The 17,856-nt window shown below is 46.3% G+C and overlaps 1 protein-coding gene and 1 long non-coding RNA gene across 5 annotated transcripts in view; both read left to right on the top strand.

Annotated features, from left to right (window-relative positions):
* The window catches only part of LOC117528329 (Na(+)/H(+) exchange regulatory cofactor NHE-RF2), a 108,167-nt gene extending 98,476 nt beyond the window's left edge, over positions 1 to 9,691 (top strand). For 3 of the 4 annotated variants that reach the window (XM_034190959.1, XM_034190962.1, XM_034190958.1), the window contains 3 exons: positions 8,734 to 8,887; positions 9,036 to 9,154; positions 9,230 to 9,691. In XM_034190959.1, the coding sequence (XP_034046850.1) occupies positions 8,734 to 8,887; positions 9,036 to 9,154; positions 9,230 to 9,400 (444 nt within the window). In that variant the 3' untranslated portion in view covers positions 9,401 to 9,691. The remainder of the gene's footprint in view (positions 1 to 8,733; positions 8,888 to 9,035; positions 9,155 to 9,229) is intronic. The other variant, XM_034190960.1, reaches the window with a different exon arrangement.
* The window catches only part of LOC117528339, a 639,388-nt gene that overhangs the window by 527,549 nt on the left and 93,983 nt on the right, over positions 1 to 17,856 (top strand). The gene's annotated exons all lie outside the window — the stretch shown is intronic.

The following is a 17,856-nucleotide window of genomic DNA, read 5'->3' as shown; positions in this document are numbered from 1 at the left end:
AGAAGCACACAGAGTGTCAGAAGTAGAAGTAAGAAACAATTTGCAAAATGTAAATACAAATATAAATACCAGAAATACTGTTGTACTGGCTACAACTGCTTGTTGGGAAAGTGTAAGTACACGGACCCACAACAGGGGGCGCAAATGAACGGACAATGAAGAAAGTCAAATAACAAAGCTTTACTGTTGTGAACACGCACAACAAACACAACAAATTACAATTTCGGTCACAAGTCGAATTCCAACGGTGTCGTGTGGGCAGGCTCGACGATAGGAGACGTCTGTCCAAGTCGAACCAGAACCACCCGATTTCCTCCGCCACCGAACCCCGGGAATACTGGAGCCGCCAAGTCCCGAACTCCCGGGTGGTCACTGCCTTCGCTCGTCGGATCCGGTACTGCTGGCGAGGAACAGAAACAGTCAGATGTGGGTGCGGCTGCACCCAACAACACGTGGGGTGGAAAACACCACCTCCACCTCTAATCAGACACAACACTGTAAGGTAGGAATAAGAGTACTTATCCAAATACGTCCTTCTCAGTCTTCAGTTGTTTTACACACAAGCAACAAGGTATTAATCCGTATGGCTGGCTGAGTTCGTTACCTCCTTGGTAGAGCGATATCTCGGCAATGAGGTGGAGATGCCGTCCAGCTGATATACCCCTCCGCTGATGGATGTCAGCTGTCTCAGTTGATAGGTGACGGCTGTCACCTTGGCTGCTCCTGTGAGGCGGCAGCGCCCTCTGGTGCCTGGAGCCCGCACTCCAGGCAGGGCGCCCTCTGGTGGTGGTGGGCCAGCAGTACCTCCTCTTCAGCGGCCCACACAACAGGACCCCCCCCCCTCAACGGGCGCCTCCGGGTGGCGGCGGTAGAAGTCGGCCAGGAGGGCCGGGTCCAGGATGAAGCTCTTCTTCACCCAGGAGCGTTCTTCTGGGCCGTACCCCTCCCAGTCCACCAGGTATTGAAAGCCCCGGCCCATCCGTCGGACATCCAGAAGCCGGCGCACAGTCCAAGCCGGCTCGCCATCGATGATCCGGGCAGGAGGTGGCGCCGGACCGGGAGTACAGAGGGGCGAGGTATGATGCGGTTTGAGTTTTGACACATGGAACACGGGATGGATCCGCAGTGAGGCCGGAAGCTGAAGCCTCACTGCGGTGGGATTGACGATTTTGAGGATCTTGTACGGTCCTATGTATCGATCTTTTAATTTCGGGGAGGCCACCTGCAGTGGAATGTCCTTGGTGGACAACCACACTTCCTGCCCGGGGCGATACGTAGGGGCCAGGGTCCGCCGCCGGTCTGCATGGGTCTTCGCCCTCTTCCGGGCCCTCAACAAAGCAGAACGGGCGGCATGCCACACCCGACGGCACTTCCGCAGGTGGGCCTGGACCGAGGGCACACCGACCTCTCCCTCAACCACCGGAAACAATGGGGGCTGATACCCCAAACACACCTCAAAAGGGGAGAGGCCGGTGGCTGACGACACTTGACTGTTGTGGGCGTACTCGATCCAGGCCAGATGAGTACTCCAGGCCGCCGGGTGCGCGGCTGTCACACAACGTAGTGTCTGCTCCATCTCTTGATTGGCCCGTTCTGCTTGCCCGTTGGTTTGGGGGTGATACCCGAACGAGAGACTGACCGTGGCCCCCAGTTCCCGGCAAAAGCTCCTCCAGACGTGCGAGGAGAACTGGGGACCGTGATCGGAGATGATGTCTGATGGTATCCCATGCAGCCGGACGACGTGGTGGACCAGGAGGTCCGCTGTCTCCTGGGCCGTTGGGAGCTTCGGGAGGGCCACGAAGTGGGCCGCCTTGGAGAATCGGTCCACTATCGTGAGGATGACGGTGTTTCCCTGGGACGGCGGGAGGCCCGTGACAAAATCCAGGCCGATGTGAGACCAGGGGCGATGAGGTACGGGCAGCGGCTGTAGCAATCCTGAGGACTTGCGGTGGTCGGCTTTGCCCCTGGCGCAGGTGGTACAGGCCTGGATATAATCCTGGACGTCGGTCTCCAGGGATGCCCACCAGAAGCGCTGCCGGATGACTGCCACGATTCTTCGCACCCCAGGATGACAGGAGAGCTTAGAACCGTGACAGAAGTCCAGGACCGCAGCCCTTGGTTCTGGTGGGACGTAGAGCCTATTCTTCGGCCCGGTTCCGGGGTCCGGGTTTCGTGCCAGGGCCTCCCGGACGGTCTTCTCCACGTCCCAGGTGAGGGTGGCTACGATAGCGGACTCCGGGATGATGGGATCCGGGGGATCCGATGACTCCGTTCTGACTTCGTCTTCATGTACCCGGGACAAAGCATCCGATCTTTGATTTTTGGTCCCGGGACGGTAGGTGATCCGGAAGTCAAAACGGCCGAAGAACAGTGACCAGCGGGCTTGCCTGGGATTCAGCCGCTTGGCGGTCCTGATATACTCCAGGTTCCGGTGGTCAGTGAAAACCGTGAATGGCACGGACGTTCCCTCCAACAGATGTCTCCACTCCTCAAGAGCCTCTTTCACCGCAAGGAGTTCTCGATTGCCGACGTCATAGTTCCGTTCGGCCGGGGTCAACCTGCGGGAAAAATAGGCACACGGGTGAAGGACCTTATCGGTCTTCCCGCTCTGGGACAGCACGGCTCCTATCCCTGAGTCCGAGGCATCCACTTCAACCACTAACTGGCGACTAGGATCGGGCTGCACCAGAACGGGTGCAGACGAGAAGCGCCGTTTCAACTCCTTGAACGCGGCATCGCAACGATCCGACCGGGTGAAGGGAACTTTTGGCGAGGTCAGGGCTGTCAGGGGGCTAACTACCTGACTGTAGCCCTTAATGAACCTCCTATAGAAATTAGCGAAGCCGAGGAACTGTTGCAGCTTCCTACGGCTTGTGGGTTGGGGCCAGTCTCTCACCGCCGCAACCTTGGCCGGATCAGGAGCGACGGAGTTGGAGGAGATGATGAACCCCAGGAAGGACAAAGACGTGCGGTGGAACTCACACTTCTCGCCCTTCACAAACAGCCGGTTCTCCAACAACCGCTGTAGGACCTGACGTACATGCTTAACATGGGTCTCAGGGTCCGGAGAAAAGATGAGTATATCGTCTAGGTATACGAAGATGAACCGGTGCAGGAAATCCCGCAAGACATCGTTAACCAACGCTTGGAAAGTCGCGGGAGCGTTTGTGAGACCGAACGGCATGACCAGGTACTCAAAGTGACCTAAGGGGGTGTTAAATGCCGTCTTCCACTCGTCTCCCTTCCGGATCCGAACCAGGTGATACGCATTTCTAAGATCGAGCTTGGTGAAAATTCAGGCTCCATGCAGGGGTGTGAACACAGAATCCAACAGGGGCAACGGGTATCGATTGCGAACCGTGATTTCATTCAGTCCCCTGTAATCAATGCATGGACGAAGTCCGCCGTCTTTTTTACCCACAAAAAAGAAACCTGCACCCATCGGGGAGGTGGAATTCCGGATCAACCCGGCGGCTAACGAGTCCCGGATGTAGGTCTCCATTGATTCGCGCTCAGGCCGTGAGAGGTTGTACAGCCTGCTGGACGGGAACTCACTGCCTGGAACCAAATCAATGGCACAATCATAAGGACGGTGGGGGGGGAGGGTGAGCGCCAGATCCTTGCTGAACACGTCGACAAGGTCATGGTACTCCACCGGCACCGTCCCCAGATTGGGCGGGACTCTGACCTCCTCCTTAGCCTGGGAGCCAGGAGGAACCGAGGAACCTAAACACATCCGATGGCAGGTCTCGCTCCACTGAACCACTACCCCGGACGGCCAATCGATCCGGGGATTGTGTTTCAACATCCAGGGAAACCCTAAAATCACTCGGGAGGTAGCAGGAGTTACAAAAAACTCGATCTCCTCCCGGTGATTTCCGGACACCACCAGTAACTCTGGTGGTGTCTTATGCGTGATTGGAGGGAGTAGGGAGCCATCTAGTGCTCGAACCTGCACAGGCGAGGTAAGCGCCACCAGAGGGAGCCCTATCTCCCTGGCCCATCTGCTGTCCAACAGATTCCCCTCAGAGCCCGTGTCCACCAGTGCTGGGGCCTTCAGGGTTGATTCCTCATAAAGGATCGTAACTGGGAGTCGTGTGGCGATGTGGGTGTGTCCCACGTGAATGTCTCGGCCCACCCCTAACCCAGTCTCTAGGGGCGGGCGTTGGTGTTTAACCGCTCGGGGCAGTCTCTCACTTGGTGCTCTCTCGAGCCACAAACAAAACATACTCCGTGGGCCCGCCTCCTCTGTGCATCTGGTGCCCTAAATGTTGCCCTGCTCGTGTCCATAGCTTCGTCAGCAGGGGGAGCTGTAGCCACACGGAGCGCAGGGGCCGTGGAGTGTGGGGAAGGCGGAGCGCGGTCGGAACCGGAAGGGAGAGGGACGGCGCGTGCCCGGCCATGCCCTTCGTCTCGTTCCCGCCGACGTTCTTCTAACCGGTTGTCTAACCGTATGACAAGATCGATGAGCCCATCTAAATCCCGCGGTTCGTCCTTAGCCACCAGGTGCTCCTTAAGAACCAATGACAGTCCGTTTACAAAGGCGGCGTGGAGGGCAGTGCTATTCCAGCCGGACCTCGCAGCCGCGATGCGGAAGTCGACTGCATAAGCAGCTGCGCTCCGACGCCCCTGTCTCATTGACAGTAGCACGGCTGAAGCGGTTTCTCCTCTATTAGGGTGATCGAACACGGTTCTGAACTCCCTCACAAACCCATCATATGTCTGAAGGAGCCGTGAATTCTGCTCCCAGAGCGCTGTAGCCCAAGCGCGTGCCTCGCCGCGAAGCAGGTTTACTACATAAGCTACCTTGCTAGCATCGGTCGCGTACATAACAGGACGTTGTGCGAAGATGAGCGAACACTGCATAAGGAAATCCGCGCACGTCTCCACACAACCTCCGTACGGCTCTGGAGGGCTTATGTATGCTTCCGGGGAAGGTGGGGGGGGGTCGTTGAACGACCAGTGGAACGTCACTGTTACGCACAGGGTCGACAGGAGGGGGAGCTGCAGCAGCGCCCTGGGGGCGCGCCTCCACCTGCGCGGCGAGAGCCTCCACCCTGCGGTTAAGGAGGACGTTCTGCTCAGTCATAAGATCCAACCGAGCTGTGAAAGTAGTGAGGATCCGCTGCAACTCCCCGATCACTCCTCCTGCGGGCGCCTGTGCGCCCTGTTCTTCCATTGGCCGTTCAACAGCCGGTTGACGCCCCTCGGGATCCATGACGTTGGCCGAGATATCCTGTTGGGAAAGTGTAAGTACACGGACCCACAACAGGGGGCGCAAATGAACGGACAATGAAGAAAGTCAAATAACAAAGCTTTACTGTTGTGAACACGCACAACAAACACAACAAATTACAATTTCGGTCACAAGTCAAATTCCAACGGTGTCGTGTGGGCAGGCTCGACGATAGGAGATGTCTGTCCAAGTCGAACCGGAACCACCCGATTTCCTCCGCCACCGAACCCCGGGAATACTGGAGCCGCCAAGTCCCGAACTCCCAGGTGGTCACTGCCTCCGCTCGTCGGATCCGGTACTGCTGGCGAGGAACAGAAACAGTCAGATGTGGGTGCGGCTGCACCCAACAACACGTGGGGTGGAAAACACCACCTCCACCTCTAATCAGACACAACACTCTAAGGTAGGAATAAGAGTACTTATCCAAATACGTCCTTCTCAGTCTTCAGTTGTTTTACACACAAGCAACAAGGTATTAATCCGTATGGCTGGCTGAGTTCGTTACCTCCTTGGTAGAGCGATATCTCGGCAATGAGGTGGAGATGCCGTCCAGCTGATATACCCCTCCGCTGATGGATGTTAGCTGTCTCAGTTGATAGGTGACGGCTGTCACCTTGGCTGCTCCTGTGAGGCGGCAGCGCCCTCTGGTGCCTGGAGCCCGCACTCCAGGCAGGGCGCCCTCTGGTGGTGGTGGGCCAGCAGTACCTCCTCTTCAGCGGCCCACACAACACTGCTCCTATCCTTCCCATCCTCTGTCTTCCTGTTACTTCCTGTTTGGCAGCACGGTGGCTTAGTGGTTAGCACTGTTGCCTCACAGCAAGAAGGTCATGGGATCAGTTCCCATCTATGGCCTTTCTGTGTGGAGTTTGCATGTACTCCCCTCATCTCAAATGCTTCCCATAATTCCCTGACTAGCTCTTTGTTCACCTGCTGGGGCCTTGGTGCTGTTTTTTGTTGATGAATATTTCAAAATAAAAGCTTAGTCAATAGCATTATTTGTAAATGTGATACCGTTCTTCGTGTGAAGATGCGCTGGAAATGATGAAAGTGGGCCTCAGGTGGCTGCACACTGTGATGAACACACACTAACCTCGAGAGGTTCGTCGAGGTATTGAACCGTGAGAGCAGGTTTGTGTTAGAGATATCAATTAGTCCAGTGTGCAGAGAACAGGGTCGGGTATTGTCTTGGGTGGAAGGATTGTTAATGAAGGGCTGCGAAACACGACACCTGTTGTTCGGAAAAAATAGAAAAAGATGTTTGTTCTCTTGATATCAAATGGTCGGAAAGCCTTGAAAGGAAAGCAGCCCATCTGATGGTGCTTTAATCGACACTATCGCCATATGTCTTCTCATGTTTTCTAACAAATTGAGCAAAGAGGAAATGGAAGCTTTCCTCGCCTTTGCTTCTCTCCATCCCTTCTGTCATAAACAATGAATTTTAAACAATTTCCCCCTCAGGACTCTGATACCTGAAACCTGCCCTATAAGCCAGAGCTCAGGAACACCGTTAATAATTCATTGTGTACCAACATTACCTCGGCGTGGTGTGAAGCCACCTGCTTCAGAGGGCCCAGAGTCTAGACGCCACGGCTGAAACACAGGCCTCCAAACGCTCACAGCACCCAGATAAGAGCGTGCATGAAAGCACCATTGTGTTTTGCAAGTTGAGTGTAGAAGCAAAGACAATGTTGTTGCACACATGGTCAGTCCCATGCACATGATGTCCTTCTGTCTCACTGCATCTGGACCGACAGATGCTCCACGTGCAGCCCCGCATAGAAAGCGTGATCATTTCTTTTTTAAAGGGGACCTGTTTAATAATATTCAGTTTTTCCTTCTGTTGTGGTCATAATTTGGAAAAACTTGAGCATCACTGTGCAGGCCAACTGACATCATATGTTGAGTCACAGCTCCATCTACTGGGTAAAAATGAGGTAGCATTTTGTCTCTTAGCAACCGTCCATGAAGTGCTTTCAGGATAAAATTGGACATTTATGCTGCTCCAAGGTGGTTATGTTTTCATTTGTTTTGTCATTGTAATTAGTCAAAAATATGTGAACTGATTTTCTCAAATCTTCTTGAAAATGTTGGGTCTAAACTGGAATAAAACAAAACTCATGTTCTAGGGAAGTTCTGCAGGAGAAGGGTGGAGTCAAGGGATTTTGAAAACAACTAATTAAGGAATGTTAGAACATATATTTGCACAAAATGTAATGAGAATCTTGATTCTGAGGTCAATTAAATATTACTGCATTTTAAGGTGAATCTGTCCAATGGGACAGACCCAGATTATTTTAAAAATTAAGACAAAAATGTTAACAATATGAGACAAAAGACCTGAGGATAAGGTTGAGTCTTACTTATGACTATGATAGACTATTAAATATGTGTGGATACACAAAAAGGATGGAGCCTAGACATTTTAAAAAGTCTTTACTATACATAATTAGTCTAGATTAGTCAATCAAATCAAGTCTGGGAGTAAGCAGTGGTGTCGCACTTTGTTGTGTCCACAACGCTGTGGACGATGTCCACCAATCAAGCAGATAATCAAGTAACCATCTATTTGTCACAGCCAGGTGAAACCTAGGCATTGCCCTTGCCCTTCTTCACCTGCTGGGATCCTCAACATTTAGGCACTTGCTTGGTGGATCATACACAGAGAAACCCGCCACACGGCTAGAATGTCACAGCTGAAGCCCCCTCACAATGCAAGTGATGCTTCTCATCTGACTCTCCTTAAGCAACACCTTATTTGAAGCAAAGCCTTTATCCAAGGATCCTCTGAGCAGACTTCCTGCCAAAGGCATCCAGTCATCAACTTAGGTCACTGGTTAGCCTCCAAGTCTCACAACTGTACAGTAAGACAGAAAGCACTAGAACCCTATGGACTTGGGCATTCGCTATCTGCATTGCCAAACACCTCTGTCCAGCGACCTCATGACTCCATAAGCTCTTCCCAGACATCTCACGATCTCAAAAGCAGATAAAGAGATGAACGTCAATGCCAAGATAAGTGAATGACTCTACAAGGTCAACACTTTCACTGCATACAGATACGCTTCTGATGGCCAAGTCCAGGATGGCAGGTCAAGGATGGATCTTGATCCAGGACAATCGCAAACCCAAACATTCTGATCCCTCACTCTGATTCTTAAGTTCTGACATCAGGATATCTGTTGATTCATCAACAATCAGAGCATCATCCTAGAAGTCAAGATCAGCCAGCTTTTTCTGGCCAATAAAGACACTATGCTGCTGGTTTCCACAACCTTACTCAAACAACTCCAATCAATGCCAGCATTGAACACGGACGGAGCCTGAACACATCCCTGAAGAACACCAGTTTTCACTTGAAAAAAATTCAAAGTTCCATACAGAATTCATAATATCTGTGTGTAGACTGGCTGTGATGGTTCAATGAGGCTGCTGATAACAACAACAAATAAACCATTATAAGACAAGCAGACACAACATTTCTTTCCTCTCTTGTTCAGGTAAATGGTGTGAACATTGAGGGCATGCGACATGCAGAGGTGGTGGCCTTCATAAAGAACGGCGGAGATGAAACCAGGCTGCTGGTGGTGGATCCAGAAACAGACGAACACTTCAAGAGGATGGGAGTGGTTCCCACCATCGCTTATCTCAAAGGTACCGCGTGGAATTAACGACGTGGTCATGCTTCATTAATGGTTTCAGAATTTATGGAAGAAGAGTTTCAATTTGTGTTTTGTTACATTGTAGGACTTTACCCCAAAAAAAGTCACATTTCTACTACAAATGTTTATTTGGTTTTCAGACTATGATGGTCCGTCCATATCCAATGGCTCCCCCAGCCCTCAGATCAACGGCAGCTCCACCACACAGTCCATCAGGTCCACGCACTCTGACCTCAGCAGCCAGGGCAACAGCACACAGGTGTGGGAGGAGCTTCATGCACACTGTGCTTTCCTAAAACAATGACACCTTTTGAATTTTTCTCTTTATCTCAAGCAGCTGGCGGATGATGAGGGCGGCCGTCTGTTGGACCCGTTTGCCGAGATGGGCCTGCGTCTGAGCGCTACAGCAGCAGAGGAAAGGCTCAAAGCCCATGCCAAGCGAGCCCGGAAGAGAGCACCGCAGATGGACTGGACTATGAAGTACCAGCTCTTCAGCAACTTCTAAGACGTCCATCCTACCTGAAAGAGACTTCAAAGCGGGAAATTCTGAGCTCTCTGGGATCAGAAGGTTGTGCTGCTCGTTCCCAGACTGCGGACAAAGAGCAACGATGCGCGCGCACACTCACAGTGTGACAGAAGGTCGAAGATCTGCAGCGGATTTGACTTTTCAAACCACTTTGGTCCACCGCAGCATCAATAACGGAGACTGACTGCAAACGCTCTGGAATCTACAGTAGCCAGTGAGGGCCACAACACTTCCAAATTAAAACAACACTAGTAAAAGCGGAAAACACTTAAAAATAGGGGGGAAAAAATGTTCTGGATCGATTCAGCTGCAAATAGTTGCATCAAAAAAACATCTTGCAAACTGAACAAACAGAAATGCTTGCAAACACAGAAAACATAAATAAATATAAGCTGCAACACAGGCATGTGGTGAGGATACCCGCTGGTTGTCTCCCTGGGCAAGATCAGGTCCTTGAGGACACTCTGGAGGGATTATATTTCCCAGATGGCTTCGGAAGGAAGAGTTAGAGGACTTGGCCGAAGTTAGGGAAGTGTGGGGTGAGCTTCTTGGTCTACTGCCACTGCAACGTGGACTCAGATGTGCGGCAGAAAATGAATGAATAGATGAATTGTACACACACACACATATACATCAGTGAAAATAATACGCCCTGCTCGTCTGCAAAGCAGCAAAAAGCAGATTATTATTTTCAACCTGCGGTTGTGGGGAGCAGAATATTGTAATTGTGTGTGTGTGTGTGTGTGTGTGTGTGTGTGTGTGTGTGTGTGTGTGTGTGTGTGTGTGTGTGTGTGTGTGTGTGTGTGTGTGTGTGTGTGTGTGTGTGTGTGTGTGTGTGTTTGAATAAAATAACTTGAATTAGTATCTCTACATTTTCAACTTTTGTAACAGATTAGTCAAAGGTTTAGATCAAGACATATTCTAAAAACTGGTATGACTGACAAAGAAGTCGAAAGATGAAGTCATGTATCATAAAGACAAAAAAGTCTTTACTCACAGGTTGTGCATCAACCCTCTGATGCCTTTTGATTGCGTACCTGCTGCAAATTCACACAATGCACTGCTCTCAACAGAAAAAGCAGTTTGCACGGGGAGGACTTTAACTAACGGACTGTTCACTTTATCTCTACCTGGTTTCTTCAGAGCTGAGTAAATTTAATTTATTCACGAGTTTACACTTTCATTATTTTATTTACAATGTACTGATGAATAAAAGTCATTTAAAGTCCTCTGGGCAGAAATGTCCACTGCATTGTGGAGCTTTGCAAAGCATTTTTGTGTTTGCATATGTTGCCTGAATTTACAGCAGGCACAGTTTCAAAGTAAATTGTTACTTGCCCTGTTGGTTATGTTTACTGTATATCCTCTATGTTTGCAAGAGGTTTTCAATTTGCCAGATGTTCTTTGATGCAACAACTTGTAGTTGAATTGATGTGTTATACACATTATATTTGTCAGTATTCTGCATTTGCATTTGGAAATGTTGTGGCCGATATTGGCAAGCATAGTTACCTGTACTAAAATCTAGAGCCTGACCGATATGGATTTTTTTAGGCAGATGCCGTTAATGATATTTGGATGAAAAAAATGCAGATAATCGATAAATTGGCTGATTTGCCGCTAGCCGATAAATCAGCCGATCAGCTGAATGTTTCAACCTCTTAGCAGTAAATGAAAGTTTTTCATGCTAGAAATAAGGTCTACACAACTTGGGCTTAATAAAAAGTGTGACCGACGCAATGAAGCACATTTGACACATAACTACAACCCCTGGCAATAATTATGGAATCACCAGCCTCGGAGGATGTTCATTCAGTTCAAACTCTTAAAAGAGGGTAAATCATCACACAATGTTGCAAAAGATGTTGGTTGTTCATAGTCAGCTGTGTCTAAACTCTGGACCAAATACAAACAACATGGGAAGGTTGTTAAAGGCAAACATACTGGTAGACCAAGGAAGACATCAAAGTGTCAAGACAGAAAACTCAAAGCAATATGTCTCAAAAATCGAAAATGCACAACAAAACAAATGAGGAAAGAATGGGAGGAAACTGGAGTCAACGTCTGTGACCGAACTGTAAGAAACCACCTAAAGGAAATGGGATTTACATACAGAAAAGCTAAACAAAAGCCATCATTAACACCTAAACAGAAAAAAACAAGGTTACAATGGGCTAAGGAAAAGCAATCGTGGACTATGGATGACTGGATGAAAGTCATATTCAGTGATGAATCTCGAATCTGCATTGGGCAAGGTGATGATACTGGAACTTTTGTTTGGTGCTGTTCCAATGGGATTTATAAAGATGACTGCCTGAAGAGAACATGTAAATTTCCACAGTCATTGATGATATGGGGCTGCATGTCAGGTAAAGGCAATGCACAAGTTTACGCTGATATTTTGGACACTTTTCTTATCCCATCAATTGAAAGGATGTTTGGGGATGATGAAATCATTTTTCAAGATGATAATGCATCTTGCCATAGAGCAAAAACTGTGAAAACATTCCTTGCAAAAAGACACATAGGGTCAATGTCATGGCCTGCAAATAGTTCGGATCTTAATCCAATTGAAAATCTTTGGTGGAAGTTGAAGAAAATGGTCCATGACAAGTAAAGAAGCTCTTGACTCTTCGACTGGACTGGGTTGCTTGACGCGAGGACGTTTCGCTTCAAATCGCAGAAGCTTCCTCAGCTAAAAGTCTCGCTCTGGAAGTCTGACTTCTGTCTGACTCTTGTTGAGAAGAGTCAGACAGAAGAATCAGACAGACGTCAGACTTCCAGAGCAAGAATTTTAGCTGAGGAAGCTTCTGCGATTTGAAGCGAAACGTCCTCGCGTCAAGCAACCCAGTCCAGTCGAAGATTCAAGCTTCTCTACTATGGAAACCACCTGGACAACTGAGAGCCTACACAGAAACAGTCCATGACAAGGCTCCAACCTGCAAAGCTGATCTGGCAACAGCAATCAGAGAAAGTTGGAGCCAGATTGATGAAGAGTACTGTTTGTCACTCATTAAGTCCATGTCTCAGAGACTGCAAGCTGTTATAAAAGCCAGAGGTGGTGCAACAAAATACTAGTGATGTGTTGGAGCGTTCTTTTGTTTTTCATGATTCCATAATTTTTTCCTCAGAATTGAGTGCTTCCATATTTTTTCCCTCTGCTTGGTCTAAAAAAAGTAACCATTACTGACTGCCACAATTTTTTTTCCTGATTTCTTATAGTGTTTCTTAAAGCCAGAAAGTTGCCATTTGAAATGACTTTAGTTTTGTGTCATGTCTGTGATCTGCTTTTTTTCCTACAAAATTAAACAACTGAATGAACATCCTCCGAGGCCGGTGATGCCATAATTTTTGCCAGGGGTTGTACATAAACTGAGTTGAACTGAAATGGGAGAAATGTGGGGTGAATGTAATCGCGAAGTTATTACAAACAACATCCTTATAAACTTACTTGTATGCCTTTGTCAGCCGATCAGTGCAGTGTGACGGCAAACTACGGGAGCTCGTGATGAACACATTAAAGCAGGGTTGTAAGCAACTCTCAGTTGAATGGAGTCAGAGCTCCATCTACTGGACAAACGGTGCAAGGACATTTTACATTGCCGACACAAACATTATTTCAGTAATTGTTCTGTTTATGAGAAATTATCGGTGTTCTATTGGAAAAATTTCAGCCGATAGTGAGTACTTTGAAAAGGGCTTATATCGGCTGATAATATCGGCCGGCCGATATATCGGTCAGGCTCTACTAAAATCCCAAATATATTTTGGAAACATTTAAAGCAATATGAATTTTATCTGATAGAAAATATTGAATTTACAGAAATCCTAATCATCTGTTTTAATTATCCTGTCTCCCTGACATCCTTCTTCTATCAAGACTTTTTTTTTTAAAGAAATATAGACAGTTATTTTTCTATTTATCAAAAGTATAAACAGCTATAAAAATAAGAATGTTCCAGGAACTTGTAGTTCTTTTAAAGAGTTTTTTTTTCTGCACTGTGACAACAATGATTGTGGGAGTTTTGTTCTCCAAGTGGCCCAAATATCCATCCCACATTCATCCTTTCATTCAGAGGACCAACCTGTCACTCTCCATTCTATCCTAGTTCCTTATATGACATGTACATGCACTTTTTGGTTGTTGCTGTAGTTGTTGTTTTTGTAACAGATCATGAACTTCAGCTCCCAGCATGCATCACCTGTTTTGTTTCAGGCCAAAGCCGCTTATTGAAAGTGTCTTGCTGCAGTCAAAATATCACCACGGTAACCCAAATAAATGCTCCAGCACTGACGTGCACAGCAAAGGGAATCACCGCTGACGTAAAGACCAGGCATGCAGAATGAAGGTGATTGATGGTGTAATTATCTCAGGGGGGGGGGAAATGGCATAAGGACAGGCAAGTTTGTCTGTGTACACTGCAGGATGTGCACAGCAGAGGGCGCACTCACACATACAAAGCAAACTCCCAGGTTCATGGAGAATATTGCCAAAGAAACACAGGGCAGATGTTAATCTGGCCGTTTGTCATCATCTGACAATATCTTTTATGGACAGGATTTGTATAACCAAAGCTAATGCAGGTGATGTGAAAATGAAGAGTTTGTTTTGGTTTATTCATGGTGGTAATAATGCCCAGTGTTACTTGTTTGACTGTGATTTGAAATAGAAAAGCAGAAAGTGAGTTTATCATAACATCATATTATCACATTATAATAAATCTGTATTAATTATCCTCCTGTTGTTAACGCTGAGGTTCTGATTACAGGGTACAGAACACAGTTGTCATTTAAAGGGGTCATGTTGTGCAAAATCAGTTTTTACCTGGCTTTTTAGGTGGTTAGGGTTTCATGTTAAAAATCTTAAAACGCCCACAGTTCAATGTCTGCGGATCCCAGTAAACATGCCCACGCACGCCCACTGTGGGATTACTGTAGGAACGAGCGCACCCAGTTATTCCTCATAGGCCCCCATGCAAAACAGCCCACACAGGATTCCCTCGTAGGGACTCTTGAGGGTTTGATATTAAAAGTGCATGATTGAGTTTGCCCACAGAACACCCACATAGGCCCACAGTGGGTCAGGATACATTGGGGCCACAGCTGTTTCACCATATGTGGGTTTCTGTGTGCAGCCCACATGGTGTTTGCCAACCAAAAAACAAACAAACAAAAAAAAAAAAACCCTGCATAGATCAATTAAGATGATCATGAGGTTTCAAATCAGGTTAATCCAGTTTACTCATATTGTGCCTCAAGGCACTTTAAAGTGCTACACATATGAAAGGTGTCGACCTTTACCACTCGTTTATATAATCACTCCTTTGGACAAAACAGAACTACTTGTTCAGGATGAATTTAACAGCTAAATTGATTAGATAAAATTACATCACTTCTGAGACAAATGTCACGGAAGTAATGTTTTATATATATATATATATATATATATATATATATATATATATATATATATATATATGCACACACACACACACACACACACACATTTCACTCAAAAAACTGATTCATTAGACTCGATTTCCATCTAATAAATACTTGTAGTCCTAACTAAATTAAATTAAATTATCTTGCATGGATGTTTTTTTTTTTGTTTTTTGTTTTTTTTTTAGTTGGGGCTATATATATTTATTATATGGAAATCCTGCACATAATTAAATTGAGTTCATCCAATTAGTCTTTTTTTTTTTTTTTTGAGTGTTGTGTACTTTCTTATGGTTTTGTCAGTACAATTTCATGGGAAAAGATCAAAAACATTTCATCAGATGATGACTGACGGAAAGGATTCACCTGCCTAATAACTTTATTCTTCACTCCAGAGCAAAGTGGCCTTTACTGGGTCAAAGGTCAGTGGACACAGCCAGGCTTAGGAGTTCAAAAGAGGCTACAGTATCTTTAAAAAAAATCACCTTTGCTGGCAGCAGTGTGGCTCTGGATTCACAGACGTTCTTCAGTGTGGAATAAACAGAAGTGCTTACAGCTTGGAGCGAAGACACTGTGGGGCCCCGGTGAGAGAGCCTGTGGGAGCCACAGAGCTTACTGAGGATTATTACACATACAGCTGTCGTACACATGCTCAAGCACATTTGCGTGCAGCCCACAGCGCCAACGCGTTATAGCGGTCCTATATCCTACCCATGCTGATAAAAAGATTTACTTTGGACTGCTGGTGGAAGATGTTGAACATTGTGCAGTCGGGCTTCTTTCTGTTATAGTGGCTGATGTACATAGAAGCATTTGACAAGTTGCATTTTTTTTCTTTTCAATAAAGAGTGGCGTACAATCACAAGCATCTCTCCCACACTCTTCCATCTCCTGCGTTTTGGGCGTCGATCTGACTCCCTCCATCACTCCCATCCTCTGGTTCAGAAGCTCGCCTTACCGAGGAGGAGTACAGTGACTTGTTTTGAACTTATTTGTGAGGCAGAAATTTTTTGGCATTCCTCTTTTTGGTCTCACTGGCTGTGACTACACTACCTCACGTGTCCTCGTGTTTCTTCTCATTGGCTGCGGATTATGCCACTGTCAGAGTACAGTTTCAGCCTGTTGGGAGAATTCTTTACCAGCCAGCTGTTGCATGTGAACATGCAGAGGTGAAACAGAGGCCAAAAGATGCTCACTGTGAAGATGTGCACCACGTCTGATCTTCTCCTCCATCAGGAGTTTGTGTTGACACCACATTCTGTTGGTTTGTTTGTTTCATGGCAGATACAGTAGTGTTCAGAGTAATAGTAGTGCTATGTGACTAAAAAGATTAATCCAGGTTTTGAGTATATTTCTTATTGTTACATGGGAAACAAGGTACCAGCAGATTCAGTAGATTCTCACAAATCCAACAAGACCAAGCATTCATGATATGCACACTCTTAAGGCTATGAAATTGGGCTATTAGTAAAAAAAAAAAGTAGAAAAGGGGATGTTCACAATAATAGTAGTGTGGCATTCAGTCAGTGAGTGCGTCAATTTTCTGGTACCAGCAGGTGTGAATCAGGTGTCCTCTATTTAAGGATGAAGCCAGCACCTGTTGAACATAAAAAAGTTGATTGGAGAGGGGAAAACTTATACGCAGGTGCAAAGAATTATAGGCTGTTCACCTAAAATGATCTCCAATGCTTTAAAATGGACAAAAAAACAGAGACGCGTGGAAGAAAATGGAAATCAACCATCAAAATGGACAGAAGAATAACCAGAATGGCAAAGGCTCACCCACTGGTCAGCTCCAGGATGATCAAAGACAGTCTGGAGTTACCTGTAAGTGCTGTGACAGTTAGAAGACGCCTGTGTGAAGCTAATTTATTTGCAAGAATCCCCCGCAAAGTCCCTCTGTTAAATAAAAGACGTGCAGAAGAGGTTACAATTTGCCAAAGAACACATCAACTGGCCTAAAGAGAAATGGAGGAATATTTTGTGGACTGATGAGAGTAAAACTGTTCTTTTTGGGTCCAAGGGCCGCAGACAGTTTGTGAGATGACCCCCAAACTCTGAATTCAAGACACAGTTCATAGTGAAGACAGTGAAGCATGGTCGTGCAAGCATCATGATATGGGCATGTTTCTCCTACTATGGTGTTGGGCCTATATCACATAGCAGGTATCATGGATCAGTTTGGATATGTCAAAATACTTGAAGAGGTCATGTTGCCTTATGCTGAAAAAGACATGCCCTTGAAATGGGTGTTTCAACAAGACAGTGACCCCAAGCACACTAGTAAAGAAGCAAAATCTTGGTTCCAAACCAACAAAATTAATGCCTCGCAGATGTGAAGAAATCATGAAAAACTGTGATTATACAACTAAATACTAGTTTATTGATTCACAGGACTGCTAAAAAAGCAGTTTGAACATAATAGTTTTGAGTTTGTAGCGTCAACAGCAGATGCTACTATTATTGTGAACACCCCCTTTTCTACTGTTGGATTATTGGATTTGTGAGAATCTACTAAATCTACTGGTACCTTGTTTCCCATGTAACAATAAGAAATATACTCAAAACCTGGATTAATCTTTTTAGTCACATTGCACTACTATTATTCTGAACACTACTGTACAAAAGGACAAATTCACCTTTTTGCAACTTCAGTCATATTAACCCTCTGGGGTCCAGGGTATAATTGGCTGTCTTTGACTACTTTTGGTTTAACCCTCATAATTGATCTTTTAAAAAAAAAAAAGTTTACTTTGCTTTGTTTATTTCAGCACAACCTCACCTGTTTGACTTTACAGTTTTTTTTTCTTTCATTCTGACATACTGTATTAACACAATGAACCTAAATTCACACAAAAAATCCAAATAGATTTTTATTTTTTACTGTGAAAGCCACAAACATGTTTAACAAACCATTTTTATAACTTAGAACGCAAACGTAAATTTCAAAAACATATGTACAAATGTAGCAATCAAAGTTATATGCAACTATT

The sequence above is a fragment of the Thalassophryne amazonica genome, chromosome 16 (genome assembly GCF_902500255.1).
Source record: "Thalassophryne amazonica chromosome 16, fThaAma1.1, whole genome shotgun sequence".
Lineage (NCBI taxonomy): Eukaryota > Metazoa > Chordata > Actinopteri > Batrachoidiformes > Batrachoididae > Thalassophryne > Thalassophryne amazonica.
Note: the sequence above shows the minus strand (reverse complement) of the source record. Positions and strands in the feature narration are given on the sequence as shown.